The sequence below is a fragment of the Podarcis muralis genome, chromosome 1 (assembly GCF_964188315.1).
Source record: "Podarcis muralis chromosome 1, rPodMur119.hap1.1, whole genome shotgun sequence".
NCBI classification, from domain to species: Eukaryota; Metazoa; Chordata; class Lepidosauria; order Squamata; family Lacertidae; genus Podarcis; species Podarcis muralis.
In genome coordinates this window covers 78,450,795-78,470,530 of record NC_135655.1, presented here as the reverse complement: position 1 = coordinate 78,470,530, position 19,736 = coordinate 78,450,795, and the positions used below count along the sequence as shown (strand labels likewise).

General features: G+C 41.7%; 1 protein-coding gene across 2 annotated transcripts in view; it reads right to left on the bottom strand.

The window, feature by feature from the left end:
* Positions 1-15,896, bottom strand: part of SIGIRR (single Ig and TIR domain containing) — a 32,979-nt gene extending 17,083 nt beyond the window's left edge. Inside the window, exons 1-4 of one of the 2 annotated variants that reach the window (XM_077932164.1) lie at positions 15,753-15,896; positions 13,971-14,042; positions 11,441-11,564; positions 1,569-1,916 (exon numbers count right to left, since the gene is read on the bottom strand). In XM_077932164.1, the coding sequence (XP_077788290.1) occupies positions 1,569-1,916; positions 11,441-11,540 (448 nt within the window). In that variant the 5' untranslated portion in view covers positions 11,541-11,564; positions 13,971-14,042; positions 15,753-15,896. The remainder of the gene's footprint in view (positions 1-1,568; positions 1,917-11,440; positions 11,565-13,970; positions 14,043-15,752) is intronic. The other variant, XM_077932156.1, reaches the window with a different exon arrangement.
* Positions 15,897-19,736: the final 3,840 nt, after the last annotated feature.

Here is a 19,736-nt window from a genome sequence, read left to right as displayed (position 1 = left end):
ATGCACATCACAGAAGTGCTGAATATGAGATATGGTATTAATTATTAACTTTTTAAGTCCTAGTGCCAGTACTTTAATTATTCTCACTGCCTGTTCAGAGTCCAGCACAGTGCTGTTCTTCCCCCTCTATCTTTCATACTGTCAACTCATTCATCCATGCTAAATATTTTCAGCATATGTGACACATTTTCAGCATATGTGAGCGTGTGTTTTTTTAATGAAGAACTTTCTGAATCCTATTGTGGAAAATAGGGTGTTTAAGGTGCAAATGTCACATTGCATTAAAAACTAGAATATGCCACAGGTACTTGTCCCTAATTTTCCTTTCCCTTGCATTCCCTTAAATTCTGAAAAGGAGAACTAGGTCATCATGGCCATCATTTTTTAAAATGTAAAGGCTCTCCCTTCTGTAGGTACTGCTGTGTGTATTGGACTAATTTCCAATCTTTAGCTTTATTTAAATGGGAGAACAATACAAAAAATATTCTTTTTAGTGCCCATATCCAGTCCTTAGCCAATTCAGGAGAACTTCCTGAGAAACCAGCAACTACCATCCTTATCTTAATGAATAAAAAAAATTTGAAGAGTACAATCCTATACAAATCTTCTCAGAAATAAGACCTACAGTGCCTAGCAAGCCTGACTTCCAGGTCTCAAGGTGTGTGTGCAGGATTTCAGCTCAAATGATGTATGACCTCCCTCTGACCATCTTTAGCTAATTTATGTTTCTAATAGCATAATGAAGTGCTCCAAAATGGTGATCCATCCTAGTTTAAGTGCAGTATAAAAGATTAAGCAGAGACAAAAACACACTCATCTGTCCCAAGAAGTCTGCTTATTTTTTAAATCTCAGCATATATATTTTTTTAAACCTGTCTTTCCCCATTTCAGCTCTGACAATACAACTAGCAAATGGGGTACGGAGTGAGCTTATCTTGGTAGCTTCAGGTACCTCTCACCACATTTTAGGTACTATCACTTGTTATTACAGCTTTAGAAACATTAAGTCTTTTCTCTCTCTCCTAAATTGTGTCTCCACCACAGTGAAGCCTTCGTCAGGTTTATCTGTTTACACAGTTCCATCGGCCAGTAAAGCAAGATGAGCGCCGAAACCCCAGAGTCGTCCGTGACTGGACCTAACAGTCAGGGGTCCCTTTACCTTTATATGTCATCTTATATATAACATAAAATGCAGAGAGGGCTCAGAAAGAGCTCTGTGTCTGCCTTTTTCTCCCAGGCAAAAGGAAGCCCTCTTCAGCAACAGCCACACATACAGTCACAGACATCAGCCCGCCAACTTCTGGTTGACAATGCATAATTTGGATCATAGCACTTGATAAATTGGCTCACATCCCCAGGGCTTATCTAATGCCATAACTTATTTGAGTATGATCAGTACCTTATGTTTAGGTGAAAACGGACAAAATCATGCCCTACATGATACTTCACAGCTGCTCTGTGTCTAATGAGCAACATAGGATCCAGACTTAGGCAGACAAGTGGCCCATCTTGAAACAGTAGCAGTACTGCTTCTCCTGGGATGGGCCCAAGAGGAGACTTTCACTCACCTGCCATGACCAGCCGGACAGTGAAGGAGCTGTTTCTCTGATCGTTCAAGTAGAGCGTGCAGGTATAGTTGCCTGCATCGCTGGCATTTGCGTGCTCAAAGGTGAGGTATGTTGTTGTGTTCTGCAGTGTGCTGTGCAGGTGGCTTAATGCAGTGAAGTTAAGCAGATGACAGTTTTTGCTCCACTGGATGCTAAAGTTTGAGGTAGACTGAAGAAGCTGGAGGCTCTGGTTATCCAAAGGGCAGAACAAATGATTAACCTGTTCTTGCTGGGTCCAAATAGTGTGATCATAGAAGTGATCTGGGTCCACACACGATAAATTAGATGAAACCGTCAGCGAAAAGAATTCTAAATAAAGCAAAGCAGTTAAATTGCAACTACTTCTGTGATGCATAATCCAACCTACATTTCTACAGGAAGCACAGAATACGCAACTCCAACAGCAACCAAGTCATTCATGCCCAACCAGATCATAGACACTGCCCCCCTGCTGAATTTACTTTTAATATGCATACCATGTGATGGCTCCTTGAAAGACTGTTTACAATGAATTTACTGTACAGAAGAGAGATAAATATTTATCATCCTGATAACAAGATCAGCTAACTATGTGATTCTAACTAGAACTCTATTCCTTATTTATAATGAACAGAGAACAAATTGATAATAAGGGAATTTACACAATGATTACATTCTACAACCCTCCTCATAACACACACACCACACCAAAAATGCTAGGAGAGGCAATGCACCGAAGCAAGCACTATAGAAAAAGGAAAGAACAGGAGGGAAACCTAGCCAACCAAATACTGCTAATGTATAAAAAAAAAGCATTGGTGGTATTCATTGGTCATTTGCACACCTGGAAACTTTTTTTAAAAAGATACTATAATTATAATAAGTGCTTCAGAGCTACAAGTTCAAAGGAAAAGCAATCAACCTTCAAAAAAACCTGTACAACACAGTACATTTTGCTGAGCAAAAAGCTGCATGTCTGTATACTTGTTAGTATTTGATATGAACTGGAACTGGAACAATGGTACCTAGGGTTAAGTACTTAATTCGTTCTGGAGGTCTGTTCTTAACCTGAAACTGTTCTTAACCTGAAGCACCACTTTAGCTAATGGGGCCTCCTGCTGCCGCCGCGCTGCCGGAGCCCGATTTCTGTTCTTATCCTGAAGCAAAGTTCTTAACCTGAAGCACTATTTCTGGGTTAGCAGAGTCTGTAACCTGAAGCGTATGTAACCTGAAGCGTATGTAACCCGAGGTACCACTGTACATGAAATGGATGCACTTGTTTGTCCATGACAGTGAACCTCCACCTTATTTGATACCATTGAGAAATAGATAGAGGTTCTGTATCTTTTCCAGTGCTCAGACATATCCAGTTTAGCTGCTATAAACAAAAGTTGATAAGTCTTTGTAAGAATAATCATTTTCAGAAATGTCCAGAAGTACAAAGCATAAATCATGTCATCATCACTATTTTGGTGTGGGGTGACTTCCAAGTATAATTTTGCACACATGACCATCACATATGACAGTTAAATGACCTAAGTACCATCTATGTACCAGTTCTAACATAGTCTCCCTCATGTTAGCAGATAAATTTAAATGGGAATTTATTCCACATTGTGCTCTACTTGCCAAGCAATGTAGCACATGGAACATAATTTTCTCATGCAGTTCTCAATTAAGAGTAACTTATGTTTTTGAGACCTTTTTGTGTGTTGTTTGTATGCTATAAGCAACCAGAGATTCAAACCCAACTTCAAGGGCTCTGGTTGCCTGTTGATGGACTATCCTGGAGGCACCCAATGGTTCTTGACTACCACTGCTGGTGTAACAATAGGCATAAATATGCAACTATAGGGAACAGGTGGCGCTGTGGTCTAAACCACTGAGTCCCTTGGGCTTGCCAATCAGAAGGTCAGCGGTTCGAGTCCACACAATGGGGTGAGCTTCCATTGCTCTGTTCCAGCTCCTGACAACCTAGCAGTTTGGAAGTATACCAGTGCAAGTAGACAATTAGGTACTGCTGGCAGGAAGGTAAATGGCGGTTCCCTGTGCTATGGCACTCGTCACGGTGTCCCATTGTGCCAGAAGCGGTTTAGTCATGCTGGCCTCATGACCCGGAAAGCTGTCTGTGGACAAATGCTACTTCCCTAGGCCTGAAGCAAGATGAGTGTCGCACCCCAAAGTTGCCTTAACCATCCAGGGGTCCTTAACTGCTGGCAGAACGTCAAGTGAGAACTCATATTCAAGTGAGCACTTCCATTATCAAAGGTTTTCACTGTTGGTGGGACAGCAGTCCTATATATACAATGAATTGTTCACTACTATGATGTTCTGGCAGAAATGGCAATAACTTTAGTAGATGCAAACACAGTTGTTAAAGTGCCACTGACTACTGTGATGCTTTGTCCTGAAAACACTCCAAATAAGCATTACGGCATTATCATCATTGTTGCAGCTGTTGTTAAAGTTATGTGAATGAAATTTCCCAGGTGGAAACTGAATGGCTTCTTATATGAATGGCTTCTTTTTCTGCTAACACAAAAGTTACACAGGATTGCAGTTCTATACCTTACAAGGGAGTAAAGCCCACTGCTCAGCATCTGAATACATGTAGCCTAATCCTACACATCTTTTATTGCTCTTGTCTGTTCTATCATGACCATAATTATTCTACAAAGAACTGCCAGAGTAGTACTGCCACAGAATTTCATTTCATTATTTCATCCTTCTATCCATAAACTATGAATAAAACAACAACACCCTACTGTGACTGGGCTTGGTCCCTTCAAGTATGCATAATATGTTGCCTTTGTCTGCTAGACAAACATTCCCATACCCGATCAGGGAGAAACTGAAGAAGGAAATGCTGCTCTTTTTGCTTACACACAGGAGCTGTTAAGCACACACCCAACCATCAGATAGTGGGAGGGAGTAAACGGCAGGTATGGATCCCAGCATTAAGATGCAATCAAAGACTTATCTCAGATGGTGCTAATTCTCATAGGGTCCTTTCACAAATATTTCACATACTGAATGCTGATTTATAAATGGATTTTGTCACAACAGGATACACTTACCATGCACCTTAATTCAGGGCCGTTTCCACTATCATCCCTCATGCTTTTTGCACAGGTAGTGCTTTTGGTACAAGAATATCACATTTTCTGAGAAGTTACTCAAGCCAGTGCACTGTTGTACTGGTCAAATATAGCATATTTCTGACTCCTGGTCAACAAAAGAGGTTTAAAGACTGTCTTGAGGTAAATCTAAAAAAATGTAGTATAAACACTGACAACTGGGAAACATTGGCCTACGAGCGCTCCAGTTGGAGAACAGCCTTTACCAAAGGTGTCATGGGCTTTGAAGACACTCAAACTCAGGACGCAAAGAAGAAACGTGCTAAGAGGAAGGCATGCTTGGCAAATCCACACCGTGATCAACTCCCGCCTAGAAACCAATGTCCCCACTGTGGAAGGGCGTGTGGATCCAGAATTGGCCTCGACAGTCACTTACGGACTCATTGTTAAAACCGTGTTTATGGAAGACTATCTTACTCAGCTATGAGTGATCGCCAAAGATTTCTGACTCCACAATGTATTTATAAATGCAAAAGAGATTGAATCATGTGTGTCAGGGATACTTTGTGGCTGCAGTTTGCTGCACAGTATCTCCTTCCTGCTTCAGCTCATGGTCTTATGCTGCATTATTTTGCAAGCAATGTTTGTGTGTTCCCTTCACTCAAACATCCTACAATCTTCATTGTGTTTGCAGGAAGTCTAGAGGAAATGGATGGAATTCACTGGGACTGGAGAGCAAAAATTGGTTTGGAAGTAAGACAACTACTCATTCCATTTTGACCTCTGGTAAACAGGTTTCTGTATTGACTAAAAACCTGCCAAACATGTTTGACCAGCAAAACAGAAGAAGCACACACATAAGGAAAGCTAATTTCAACTCTCTTCAAAAATTATTATCGTTTCCAGTTTAAATTATCTGAAGTCTCTTTTTTACTTCTGTTTCATTCAGAGGGCAGAGCAGGAGGAGCAGCTCATGCTGAGGCCTGTATGGTATCTGTTTTCACTCATTCCTTGCTGAGAGGTCAGCCCTTTATTCTTACTCCTGTTACTACTGCCACTACTACTACCACTAGTCAAATCTTAGTCCTGGCATGCTTGCCCTGTGAGAACGGATCTGTTCTAGAGAAATGTATACTCCAGTCCTCACTACACCATGAAAGCATCCATTTCACGCTGTGTGCTCAAAATGCACATATACAGTGGTACCTCTGGTTATGTACTTAATTCGTTCCGGAGGTCCATTAATAAAATGAAACTGTTCTTAACCTGAAGCACCACTTTAACTAATGGAGCCTCCTGCTGCTGCCGCGCCGCCGGAGCACAATTTCTGTTTTCATCCTGAAGCAAAGTTCTTAACCCGAGGTACTATTTCTGGGTTAGCGGAGTCTGTAACCTGAAACGTATGTAACCCGAGGTACAACTGTATTCCTTTAAATTGAGACTACCTGTCCAAGCATATACATGTATAATAGAGCATTGTATGTTCTGCATCCCAAGACTGGGATATTAGACTTAAAAATACAAAGGCAGTTCCTTCTATCTTCTAGTATGCAACTATGATATTAAAAACCTGTCCCTTTTATTTTGTAAATGATTCTCAGATATCAATTTGGTATATCAGACAATGTGCAGGAAGCAAGATTCCATTATTCAAACTGCTATTATGGTCCCAAAGTATATCAAAGATCATGGCCACTATTCACTACACATATAAGCTCTTGTGCCCCATTTTAAAAAGACTTCAGCATAGCTAACAGGTAGGGGCCCTTAAACCCATATTTATTCTTCTGCTCTTAAATTTTGCCTATTTCAACCAACACACAGATTTCAATTTCTTTTTTGGCATTTACTATTCCTTGTATTTTGCACAAACCAATATTAACTACATTATTCTACATTTCAAAACAAAATGTAATTGTTTCATCCCTTTCATATGTTTAAATATAGCACTCCTTCAACACCAACCATCCCAAATCCTGGGATCAGTCCAAAGTATTGTACACTTTAGACAGTAGTAGAGAATAGAACAATAGAGTTGGAAGGCATCACAAGGACAATCTACTCCAAGGGCAGGCAAACTAAGGCCCGGGGGCCAGATCTGGCCCAACCACCTTCTAAATCCAGCCCGCGGATGGTCTGGGAATCAGCATCTTTTTACATGAGTAGAATGTGTCCCATTTATTTAAAATGCATCTCTGGATTATTTGTGGGGCATAGGAATTCGTTCTCCCCCCCCCCCCAAAAAAATATATAGTCTGGCTCCCCACAAGGTCTGAGGGACAGTGGACCGGCCCCCTGCTGAAAAAGTTTTCTGACCCCTGACTCCAACCCACTGCAATGCAGGAATCTTTTTGCTCAGTGTGGGGCTTGAATCTATGACACTGAGATTAAAGAGTCTTCTGCTCTATCGACTATCTCCTCACATTTCTGATGAGTTAAAGGGCTTAATCAGATAATCAATACCCTACAGCACTGTAGTAGATATATTTAATTTAAGGGGTAAGGAAACTCATCTGCTAGAACTGTAGTAATCTGGCACCTCACTTTTATGCATCTTATTACTTGGAAGCAAATCCTACCAATTTTCAAACGTACCTCCAAGAAACTGTGCTTAGGATCCAAGCCACAGGCAGCTAACTAAACAAATAATGATAGGGAGAGCCTTTGCTTTTTGCAGGGGCAACCCTATCATTACAGAATGAGGCAATTGTCTCAGGTGGTAACAACGCCACCCTGGATGTTCCCCCTAAGTCTCCTGGCCATTCCTACCCTCCTGTGCCAGTGAGCCTGCTTGTTACTGGCCTAGTATGGCTATATGTCTCACCTAGTCACTTTCTTTCAACACGTCACAGTACAGGAAAGCCCCAGACTGAAGAAGTATGCATTGCAAAGAGGCAACCAGCATAAGCCACACAGTCCAGAAACTTCAGCACATGCCCATGTAACACATGCTGCTGCACAGCAGCATCTATCCGTGTTGGCAATGACCCAATTAGGGCGAGGAGTAGCGAAGTGTTGAAGGACAGAACTCTATGTGCCATATGGCCTGTCTTGGGCATGCTGATGCCTTCAGGTGTGGTGAAGGATGCTGTCTCGTTGCCAGAGTCAGCTTCTGAACATGGAAGGGGAGTGGGGAAGTCATCCTGTCCCTCTCAGGCAGCAAAATGCCTCAGGGCAGTTATACCAACCCTAAACATCACCTATTTCATTAACAAATATGGCAGGCTTCAACTTACAAACAACAAAGCGTGCATCCCTGCAAGATGGTAAACTGGTTTCACATCATCATAAAAAGAGTCTGGAAGGGAGAATCAATTATCTACTTCATTATGTAATTGCCACAATAAACTTAAAACCAGTAACTGCTGTGCAAAATGCTTCCCTGCAAAACTGCACAGAATAACGTGCTTAAAGCAAAACTAAGGTGCAGTGTAAATGGCCTCAAAGAATTTTCATTTGTGGTCACACCCCTAGGACTGGTTCAGACATAATGCCCAAGCATGGGTTGGCAGCATAAGTATGAGCCACACAGATCCATTTTCTTCCTCCTTTCTTTATTTTAAACAAACCACAATTTGGCATTATGTCCAAACCAGGCTTGCACTGGGGTACACATTCAGTCCTGTTTCTATAAGTGAATGTCAGCATGGCTATCCCTTTGCAAAGGCTAACACAAATATAGCACTAAATGAGAAGAAAACTGTGTAAATGTGTCTGTAAATGGTCTGGGAGGCACTCAAGGGTTCTCCCAGTATACAGAGAAGACACAAAGAAATGTCACAACAAACAGCATACTTTGAAGATACTGACACCTATTACTGGCTGAGCAAACTAGCTCCCAAGCTCACTCTCTCACTCCCCCCACCATGACACACACATTTTCTAGCCAGTTTGCTTCTTTGCAAGGTGTGGTCAATTTATACAAAAGCATTATCAATAAAAGCAGATTAGGTTGGTCTGTTGCAACAGCAATAACTGAAAAGGCACCTCTATGTAAAACTCAAAGATTATGGCTTATTTATTGGTCCTACAGACAGGAATGTTATCGTATTGACTTTGCTAGTGCTTTTCCCAGGATCACAGCAGGCACACACAAACCCATATAACTGGGAGGGGCAGAGAAAGATAAGGGTTATCTCAATTTCTAACCAACTTATAGCTTTAAGACTCCTTCTATGAGACAGAAAATTTAAATAGCCATTGTTTTAAGAGGTTAGACCAAGGCAATATTGTATCTTTTATCCTCTTGGGCAACATGTACAAAGATTTCTGCACTACTCATCATGGATACTCAGAGGAAATTTAAGAGACAAATCATATTTCAGAAGAAGAAAAAAGTCTCTAAGAAACATCAAAATGTAGCACCCCACATCATCTTACGTTGCTGTTTCAATTAGGCAAGCATAAATTGCCTAAGGGTGCCTCCAGACAGTCAGTATTTTGCACATGGGATTCAAGAGCACATTGGAAACTTAGGTCTGAGCCGTTAAATTGGATTGAAAGGCTGTGTTGCACTAGCTCAACAAATCCACTTTAAAAAAGAATCAGGCTTTCTGCGGTTTGGAAAGTCATGGGAAAATGCACTGGAAGTATGGGATAAATGAATGAGTAACAGAAGGGGGTATGTTTATTATTATTATGCTGTGTATTTTGTGTTTTTATGTTGTAAGCTGGCCTATTGTCTTTGGATGAAGAGTAGTATATAAATTTAAAAAATAATAATAAACTAGGTCTGTTGGCAGACTAACTGTGTTACAAAGATGTCTGCAAATGTGAGATGAAGGCTGGCAACATTAACCCTACCATGTGGGAACCCTTTGCAGGCAATCACAGTGTCTGGAGACAGTCAGTCAGTAACCAGAGGAATGACCACTGGTAGGAGTGCAGAGAGAAGAAACACCATGGTGTAACTTTAGCAGTAAAACCAGATGCCTTCTTCTGCTCCACCTGCAAGAAAACATATCTCTCCTGCATATGGCTCTGGAGCCACTGCAGACACTGTAACTCTCCAACTTCACTCCCGAAGGCACACTCGTCTATTGTCTCCCAAGACAGACAGATACCAACACAACCCTACTTAAACATACAACTTAATAAGAGATGCAGGTTGTTTCCCTATTGTCAGTCAATGGAAATGGAAATGTTAGCATCCTTACCTTTGTAGTAGGATATGTTATGAAAGAGTACTTCATCTCTGTACTAACAAAGCTATTTTACCAATACATAGGGATAGCAAGTTAAATCTAGAAGGAGCACAGGAGAGTTTCCTCATTGTGCACTGCCTGATCATTTTGTGAGCCACATCAAAAATAAATCATAAGGAAGTAAAAATCTTGTATGCCAATATCTGTGACACTCCAGAGATAAATCTGCTCACTTTCTAGAATGACAGTTCAACTATTTATTTATATGGTCATTTGAAAACACTAATTATGGGAATAAATGTGTCAGTTCCATGTATGGCTAACCTAGATTTTCATTGCCCCACCACATACTAATTTTAACCCCATAGTATCCAGCTGTGGCACAAACATCACAGTGGCAAAGGCAGAATGAGTCTATGGCACTTCTGGACTAGAAGCTGAGGATTTATAGGCCCGACTAAGGCAAAATCAAATGTATATTCTTGCCTGTCTCTTCAGCACTGCAATGACACCTACTCCAGAGATTAGAAGACTAGAGGGGAAGCCACTGGTAGCCTAACACACACAGGTTTGCACAGGTACTGTAATGCAATATAGAGTAGCACACTCACATATTTTTAAGATCCCTACAAGTTGGCCACTACTAATTAATTTCTGTTTAAAAAACTGTATTCCACTTCCTTCTACATATATCCAAGGCAGCCAACAGTAATGCAAATGAAAAACAGAAAACAAATAAACACCACATAGCTGGTCAGCAGATAAACTTAGGATTTGATCAGCCAATAGGATGACTATGTTGCTGTACTAAGCCACCCCTTAGAATGCAACTGACTAGCCAGCATCCTGTGTTCCCAGAGAAGAATAGCCCATTTTTTTCTCCAAAGTTCCTGTATGCTTTGCCACTGGCTGCAGGGCCAGCATGGGCAGAGGCCAGAGTAAGACTGGATTGTATAGGTCAGAAGAACAGTGGATGCACTTTTCATTCTCTCCTAAAGCTCCATGCACCCCTACAGCAAATGTTAAGCAGAAGGCAAAGAGAATGATGGATAGACAAATGTTGACTACTGAAAAGCCCTCACAGGACAGAAGCCAGCCATATCAAGCATCAGTGAGCTAATGTGAAGCCTACAGGAACCTGGCAATGTGTGTCATGGGAAAATGGAATTCAATGAGGCCTCAAGAACAAATGGAAAACATAGGACACCCCTATGATCAGATAGCAAGTGTTAAATACAAACGCACGCACACAAATCTCACTGACCAAAAAACAACAATGGAAAACTAATTTCAAATTGAGAAGCAAGGCCTAGGAAAGGCCACTGTGCCAAACAGAAACAACAATGGAAATAGGCCTGCCATGTAAGAAGTTTCAAATCTTCTCTCAAAATACTCATATTGTCTCATAAATAAAGTGTGTCTCTTCCAGAAAGAGATATCCAAACACAGAAGAGAGATTAGTGGTTGAAGCACAAGTGACTGCAAAGGCAGAAGGCCTGATCAGGTCAAGCAAGAAGGGCACAGAGAAGAAAAAAGAGTGGGTCAGACTGCCTTGATTGCTAAGCACCACAAGCCTACATATATTCATAAAACACACAAACCACACCAGGACAACTTTTTCTTTTAGTCTCACCTTGTAAAGCTGCTGTCCTTTCCTGCTCACTCCTTGTGGCAAGGCAGAAAGCCAAGAGCACAGATGGCACAGGCAGAAGAGAGAGCAATTTCACAGTCATTTTAGCTTATTCACAAGCAGCATCCTACAAAATGGAAAAGCACAGGGGAAATAATTACCTTTATGGACTTCCCTCTTTGAGATTCAGGCAGCCACCTTCAAATCCTGAGACTCCTTGTGTGTCCTTGCTGTGCACTCCCTGATCGTAGCCATGTTAATCACATGACTGGCCAACAGACTGGCTTTGCCAGTTAAGTATCTCCCTCTGCTTTTTTTGTTTGTTCATTCCATGTCCTCCTTAAATGACTTGTTCTGTTCTCCACCCCCAATCACAATCTTCCAGGCCTGCACTCGGGACAGCCAGTTCCTCCCACCTGCTATCATTGCTCCACCCACCTTTCCACCTGCATACAAGGAGAAAATGAAACCTGGACTCTTAAAATCAACAAACCCACCCAGCGTGTTGGCAGCAAAACAGCCGACCAAGAGTTTGCTCAGTAAAGAGCCAGGAGGCAGGTTGCTCAAAAGCTCTGCAGCTGTGAGGATTGCCGCTCTGTGGCACTAAGCCAGCCGGTTATCCTGGATCCTGGCAAAGACTGTTGTGGACTATAAACATGAAAATGCCCCAAGGAGTAAACAAGAACCCCCCTAAGGAGTAAACAAGGAAAATACACCAAGGAGGCCTGCTTTCATGCAAAGGGAAAATGTTAGATCTCAAGACAAGACCAAACCTGACAGCTACACCATGTGTGTAAGTTCTATTACTGAACTGAAAAACAATACTAGTAGAGCTGAATTCTCTTTTTTAATCTGTAAAAGATGTGCTGCTGTTTTCTTTTTAAATGTAGCATAAAATACACACTCAGGGCTACTCATAATTCTGATCATGAAGTGCAGCTGAAGTGCACAAGTTCAGTTGTGAAAGAAAATGCATAAAAGAGGAAGAACTCTCCAATTACAGAGAAGCTTTCAGAAACCTAAACATGAAACATGGAATAACCACTAGGCTCCCCAAAGTTGTATTCAGAATCATTACCTGATCAAAGCTGCTGTCCCATATAAGCAAGTAATCCTTAAGCACAATGACTATATGAATGGCAGGCAAGTTTTTAGTATGTAACAGTAAGAGGTACCTGATCTATGTCAAGTAACTTCCAAAAGAGACAAAAATGGCTTAATACATTTTCCAAGAACAGAAAATGCAAATGACAAGTCCATACAATGGTGGTAACAATATAATACTAAACTAAATAGCTGACACATTACAGCCCTTTGTTTATGGCATTTGCATATCACCCTTCACACACAGGGCGAGAATGCTCACAAACAGGAAATACTGTATATCAAGTATTGCAACAGAACTCTTGTCTTGCAGACACGTGGATTTTAGTACAAAATTCTACTCATGCACACATTTCTTTCACCATCCTCTCAGATACCACAGGCACTATCACCTGAGGCACACCAGCTCGCCCTGATAGATGGGGACAGGCCTTGAACAGAATTGCTGTGCTCCAAGCAGGGCAACATTTACAAAGCAGACACCCACTGTTTGGGGTTCCATCCACTGCATTTCCTGTTCCCTTTCCTCTGTCCCATCTGCTCTGTGTTGCCCATGGGCATGGGTACTAGTATGAGATGGAGCGTGTGGCAGTTTCCAGTTTTATCACTGCACAACTGGTGTCTTTGCCTATGCCCTAGGAAGGCTCTGAATTACAGGCCCTGGCATCCAATATTCATTTTAAATTAGTTATTTATAATTTACATAGTACTTTCAACATGCAAAGTGCTTTACAGTAATGGTCACATTTGGCTAATTTATATGGTTTGTGGTCACAACACTGGTAACAGTACTAAGGTGGGAGGTCTCCCGATTCAAGGATTTTGCAGAGTGGCATCACACTCCTCCACACTCCACATATCTGACTTTTGCAAGACCTCACACAGAGCAACTGCAGTGTGTTGTGTTGGTATATCCTGAGTATTTTGCTGCACTGCACGGATGCTATAATTGCTGCACAATTATGACCTGGCATGGTACTCCTTGTGATTCCTAGTTGCCTTCCACGGGAGACAACAAGATCAGGTTTTTGCTCTGAATACTGTGTTTCTCATTTAGTGCAATGGGAAGAGCAATATTCAGTCTAACTAACTACATCTGAAAAGCAGCTTGATGGTAGAGTACAAGCCTTACAAGCTTGAGCAGAATGGGGAGATATTTTATTATGGTTTATACATTTTGGCCCAAATGTTTTGTAACCTAAGTATATTGGCCCATAAAATCTGGTTCTTCAAGTCACAAAAAATATTTTCATCTGTTCTGTCCATGTGATGCTGTAGCATTGTCCCCAAGAAGCTCAAAATGATGCATTTCAGGGAACATCAGAGATGCATAGCTTATTAGTTATAATGTATCTTGAATTCTTAACAAATGTTGCTTTAATTTGCCTGAACAGTCCAAAGCAATCATGATATTAGGGTAGAATCTTACCAACAGATTATAGACTTCTCCCTTACGCATGGCTTCATTCTTTTCTGAACAGCTGCAGAGAAACCTGTTGCCCTAGAAACCAAGCCGTACAATTTCAGCTCCACAGTATCCCCAGCAATCAATCATCTTCCAAACATGTCCACTTCCTTCCAATTATTCATTTTGTAGCTAATAAATTAAAATTCAGTTTTACAACAACAGCTTCTGTATAAAATGTCCAAGATATCCAATATGATCTAGTAATGATATTCTATTTTAGGATTTTTTTTAAAGCTCATAAGCAACAGTATAGTCGTCTAACAAAAAACTAATCACACCCAGACAAAGCTAAGCACATCTGAGTCCCATTAGTTTCAATAAGGAACAAAAGGTTCATGTGGCAAGCCTAAATGTATACTCAGCACTGTCCCACCAAGTATAAGGAGGTCCTAGCTGCAATCATCTGTGCACTTACCAGGAATTAAGCCCCACTGAGCAAAGTTACTTGCTTCTGAGTATATGTGGAAGTTTGTGTTGTTAAAAACGTCTCAAACATTGGCTAGATTGTGCGCCTACACTTTTTTAATGAACACAAATTAAAATAAGCAAACTGAATCTGTGGCTGTAGTCATAAATACTGTTGCCTGGATCACTAAAATCAATTTGACTTGCTTAAATGGTTTTAAGACGGAAATGTTAAGTTTCTGTTCCCCACCCCACCCTTTACCTCAGTAGATCTTATGCCTGTTTACTCAAAAGCAGCAAGTCCTACTGTGCTCAATAGTAAGTATGCATACGATTTTATCCAAAGCCTATATTCCTATGTTGACTTCCTTAGGAGTAAGCCCCATTCAACTTTGCACTAATGACTTCCAGGTAAACTGGATCAAGCTATAGGTCTTTTAGTTAGGGGAGTTCATGTTTTGTCAGGGACGCGGACTTATAAAAAATATTGGGGGGGCCTGGGAAAGCTCATGAATAATAAATAAGCTCATGAATATGCAAATAAAGTGGCGCCGCCTCCTCGTGAGCGAATAGGGGAGAGCGTGCTGCGCCTATTAATCAGCTCCAAAGGAAATTGGGTGGAGCTTTTGCTCGGGAGGGAGGGCAGGAGGCATGCAGCCCGCCCCTCCCTGTGCATTTTGGGCTGGGGGAGGGGCGGCGATGGCGCTCTGCTGGAGGGGCGCCGGAGATTATTGGGGGGGCAGAGCCCCCCCAAACGAATTTTTGAGGGGGCTCGGGGCCCCTCAAGCCCCATGGAGTCGGCGCCTATGTGTTTTGTTTAGGTGTCCCAAGCCTTTTTCAAATAAAAATATGGATTATTATCTCAACACAACACTAGGCAAACCCCCAAACCACACACTTTGCTCCAAGGTAAGATAACAGGGGACTACTTCTACACCAAACAAGTTCAAGCTGCAAATTTAACTTCAACCTCAATTCCTAACATGGGCAATCGTAATCACTGCTGAGGAATACCTGCAAAATAACGCTAAAATTGTGTTACAAAAAGGAAGAACGGATTAATCTTTACTAAAGGCAGCAATCCCATTTTCACTGTATGTCCCAATATACTGCTTTTGTACTACTGCACGAAGGCACAGCCCAAGGAACCAGAAGCTGCTACCTCTCCCGCAGTAATAGTCTCACGTTGCCTAAGCTCCACTCTTGGAGGCCTTAAGAAGAAGAAAAAAGCCTTTTTTCTTATCACCATCAGGACACGTGCGTGTTTCTCTCTTCCTGGCCTAGTACAGAGAAGACCCAGCACGCGAGACTCCAATGAATAAAAGAAGCAACACCAACCTCTAACTCAAGAAGCCATGGCCCAGTTGCACCCCAAAAAACCCTCTTGCGCGAAGATAACAATTTTAGCAGCTGAGGGGACAAGGAGGCGTCTTCATAACTAACCCTCTTCCCTGTTGCCATGGGAACCCACAACCTGCGCTCAGGTAGGCAAAGGGCGGCGCCTCACACCTCTCTTCGCAGAGGAATTCTGGGTAGTGTAGTGCAGCAGCTTCCTCGCTGCTAAGTTCCTTCGAGAGAAAATACTACGTCTCCCAACATGCAACTGGCTACCTCTGCCTTAGGCCCCACACACCTGTGCAGGCAAGTTGTTTACACTCTTCAGCGTAGACGGATCGAAGTAAGAGGGTAGATAGGTGGCTTCGAAAATATATAACTTCAACATGCTAACTTTTTGCTTAGTCAGCAGGCTTGGAAAAAGTTGTTGTTCAGAGCCAGCACTTCAGGGCGGAATGGGTCGCTTTGCGGCTGTTCCTTTTCGTAGTCCATTAGGCGCCAGCTGGGAGTCCCATGAATGCGGACAAAATGTCTTGCTTAAGTAAGTTTGTGTATCAGACCTGCATATTGGTAATGTTGTTGGCGACTTCCTTTCATAGGTCCATTAAAACTATCGATCTAGATAGATACTGATGTAAACTGTGCCGCAAACAAGAAACGGAGATAGACCTGATTAATATATACCTGGTACTCTCAACTTCTTGTTTTTAACGATATATACAGAGGAGAATGGAGAAAAGGACCGGCATCAGCTTCCCCCTGTTGTTACAGCATTTTCAGCCTTTTTTCTCCTAACTAAAATGCTGCTTGGGCTAGGTTTGGATGCTGCTGGTTCTCTTCCTTTTCCAAGAGATGTGCAGGGAGTTGGAAGGCAGGGCTTTCTTGCAACCTTTTCTCTTATATAATCTTATGAAGGCTGTGCTTTGAATCCTCAATGTGGTTTACATGAAGCCCCATGAAACAAAGTGGATGTAGTTAGCTAAAAATAATATCCCCCGTTTCATGGTACATTTAAGGAACATAGTGGGTTTCCAGACAGGGACCTTATATTGCAAACAGGTCATCAAGTCCAATTTTTCCTGTGTGCATTTTTGGCATGTTAGCCTCTACACATTTCCTTTACTCATTGCTCTTCTGCTGCTTGCTGAGCTTTGTAGAATGATTTAGTATGTTTCAGTTACGCTGCCTTGTCTATCTGTTTTCCTTATTAATGAATTTGAAGGTATTTGAGCTGTTTTTCTGCCCCTTTCCTCAGTTTCCAGGACTTTTTTCTGTTCTGGGCACGTGTCCAGCTATTTTTATACCTGTTTGTGTACAACTTAAACAAAAAAAAAACCCTTCACCCAGGAAATGAACAGGAGTAAATATTACCAGCCCAGTAGAGCAATCTAAATTATAGGAATCTGCCATGTTGCATGGCTGCTGCAATCTGCTGGCATAAAAACTCTTGATCCAAATCACACACAGTGGGAGGCTAGGAGGGACTACAGAAACTGCCCAAGCTCAGTGAAGATAATGGGCACTCATTGCATCCATAGCAACACCACCACCCAATGCTGGCACACTTTCTGCCTCCGCATGCATGGCCAGTCACAGACCAGACACACACACACACAAATGAGCGTGCCAAAACATGACACTGTAAACAAACACATGCACACATTGCAGCCCCTTCCCCAACCTGCATACTTGCAGCCAGCACTTCCACAGCATTCATGCCAAGAAACCATGCCAATATACACAAGGCATAGAGTCACAGAATTGTAGAGTAGGAAGTGACCTCGAGTGTCCTCTAGTCCACGCTACTGTGATGCATGTGGGTAAGTGGAGGGAGCTTTATTACAAGCATGGAAGTGTGTACACAGTCCACATGAGCAAAACAGTGTCAGAGACCTCAAATACCCCTCTAGTGCCCCCGCACCCGGTCATGTGAGGCAGTGGAAGCAAGAACATGAGTGATGGCAATAATTTTGAACCAAATGTCAGTGGTTTGCAATAGTGACTTGTTAATTTGAGCAAAGTACAATTAAGAGCCTCCTGCCAACCTAGCAGTTCGAAAGCATGTCAAAGTGCAAGTAGATAAATAGGTACCACTCTGGCGGGAAGGTAAACGGCGTTTCCGTGCACTGCTCTGGTTTGCCAGAAGCGGCTTGGTCATGCTGGCCACATGACCCGGAAGCTGTACGCCGGCTCCCAGGAGCAATACCAGCCTATATCCCCCCATTACTACATCACTAATAGTGACCACATTAACCAGAGTGTCAGATTAGCACTGGGGAGACCCATTTTCAAATTCTGCCAGCCAAGAAGCTCACTAGGTGATCTTGGGCTAGTCATTAATGTTACGTATGTCACAGGATTTTTGTGAGGTTAAAGGATTTATGCCACCTTCAGTTCCTTGGAGGAAAGATGGAAAATAAAACAAACATGCATATTGTGCAGATTTATGTTAAAGATTCTGAACTGTGTATTAGGCAAATTGAGACTGAGGACAATATGCAGATCACTTCATATTTGGGAAGAAGAGACCCCATACAGCTAATGACTGAAAGGTAACCTACTTAATGGGTTCAGTTACAGATAGGTAGCCGTGTTGGTCTGCCATAGTCAAAACAAAAAAAATTCCTTCCAGTAGCACCTTAAAGACCAACTAAGTTAGTTCTTGGTATGAGCTTTCGTGTGCATGGTATCTGAAGAAGTGTGCATGCACACGAAAGCTCATACCAAGAACTAACTTAGTTGGTCTTTAAGGTGCTACTGGAAGGAATTTTTTTTGTTTTGACTACTTAATGGGATTATTAGTGCTCTCTGGCTGTCTTGAGAGAGAAAACATTGAGCAGCATTAAAGTAGAAAAGGAAGTAATAGCAGACATTAGACAAGCTTTAGAAAGTATTAATGATGTGTGTAATTTCACTTTCCTGCTTCTTCACTCCTGAGCATAAATAAATGACTGTAAGTTACAATAATGAGCCCATCAGACTAATCCTGTGTATGAGAATTTACTGCAACACTAAAAGCCTTGTCTTCTAAAATAAACCCCTTTTTATCATGTAAGCTTCCAGTACTATAAAGAGCATTAAGAGGCACAAAGTAGTGAGTGTCTCTCCATGGCAATTCAGATGCAGGTGCCAGGATGTTCCTTCTGCTGAACGTGCTATAATAAAATTCTGTCTGTAGTAGATGGATCCTTTAATAGGAATTGCCATACTAACCCGGACGTGATTAGGACAAACCTCCGCTCCATTCATTCCACACAGACTGGATGTCAAACTCTGAATATTAAACAGCACACTGTTTAATGCCAGGGTCTCACCCACTCGGCATAATAGCTTTAATTCAAATTGGAAAGCAAATGATGTGAAGGCAAAACACCCTGAGATCTATTATATCAGGACAGAAAAGAAAACACGACATATTTTGCTATAATTCTTAACTTTTTTCTTTTTTAAGGAAGCACCTGGAATGTGAGTATGAATAATAACACTTTCCAGTTTGAAACATTTTGACTTTTGTGTAATTTACTCCAGTTGATGAGGTTTTATTCTCAGTAATAGAACTGAGATCTAATTATGTATTTCCAAATATTTTAAAATATTTGTGCCAATAAAATATAGGAAATTGTATATTTTAAAAAGGACAGCAATAAGATCTAGCAATTTTTATTCGCCTAGTTCCACTACTAGCTGCTTGTACAATAAGGGCTTTCCTTTCCTTTCAAAAAGTTCAACCGAGAAGCATTGCTGCAATTCTTCTAGGTATATTTCTTATCACTGTCCCTATCCACAGGTGCTGCTACTAGAAATTCAGAGCAGATGCATGTTCCTTACATCTCTGAAATTAGCATTATCACATATGCAGACAAGCTTGATGGTTAGCCTTTTAAAATAGGGGTGGCTAACCTGTAGTCCTGCACAAAGTGGTGGACTCCACCTCTCATCAGCCCCAGCCAGTATAGATGATGTGTGTGGGCCGGAGGACCACAAGCT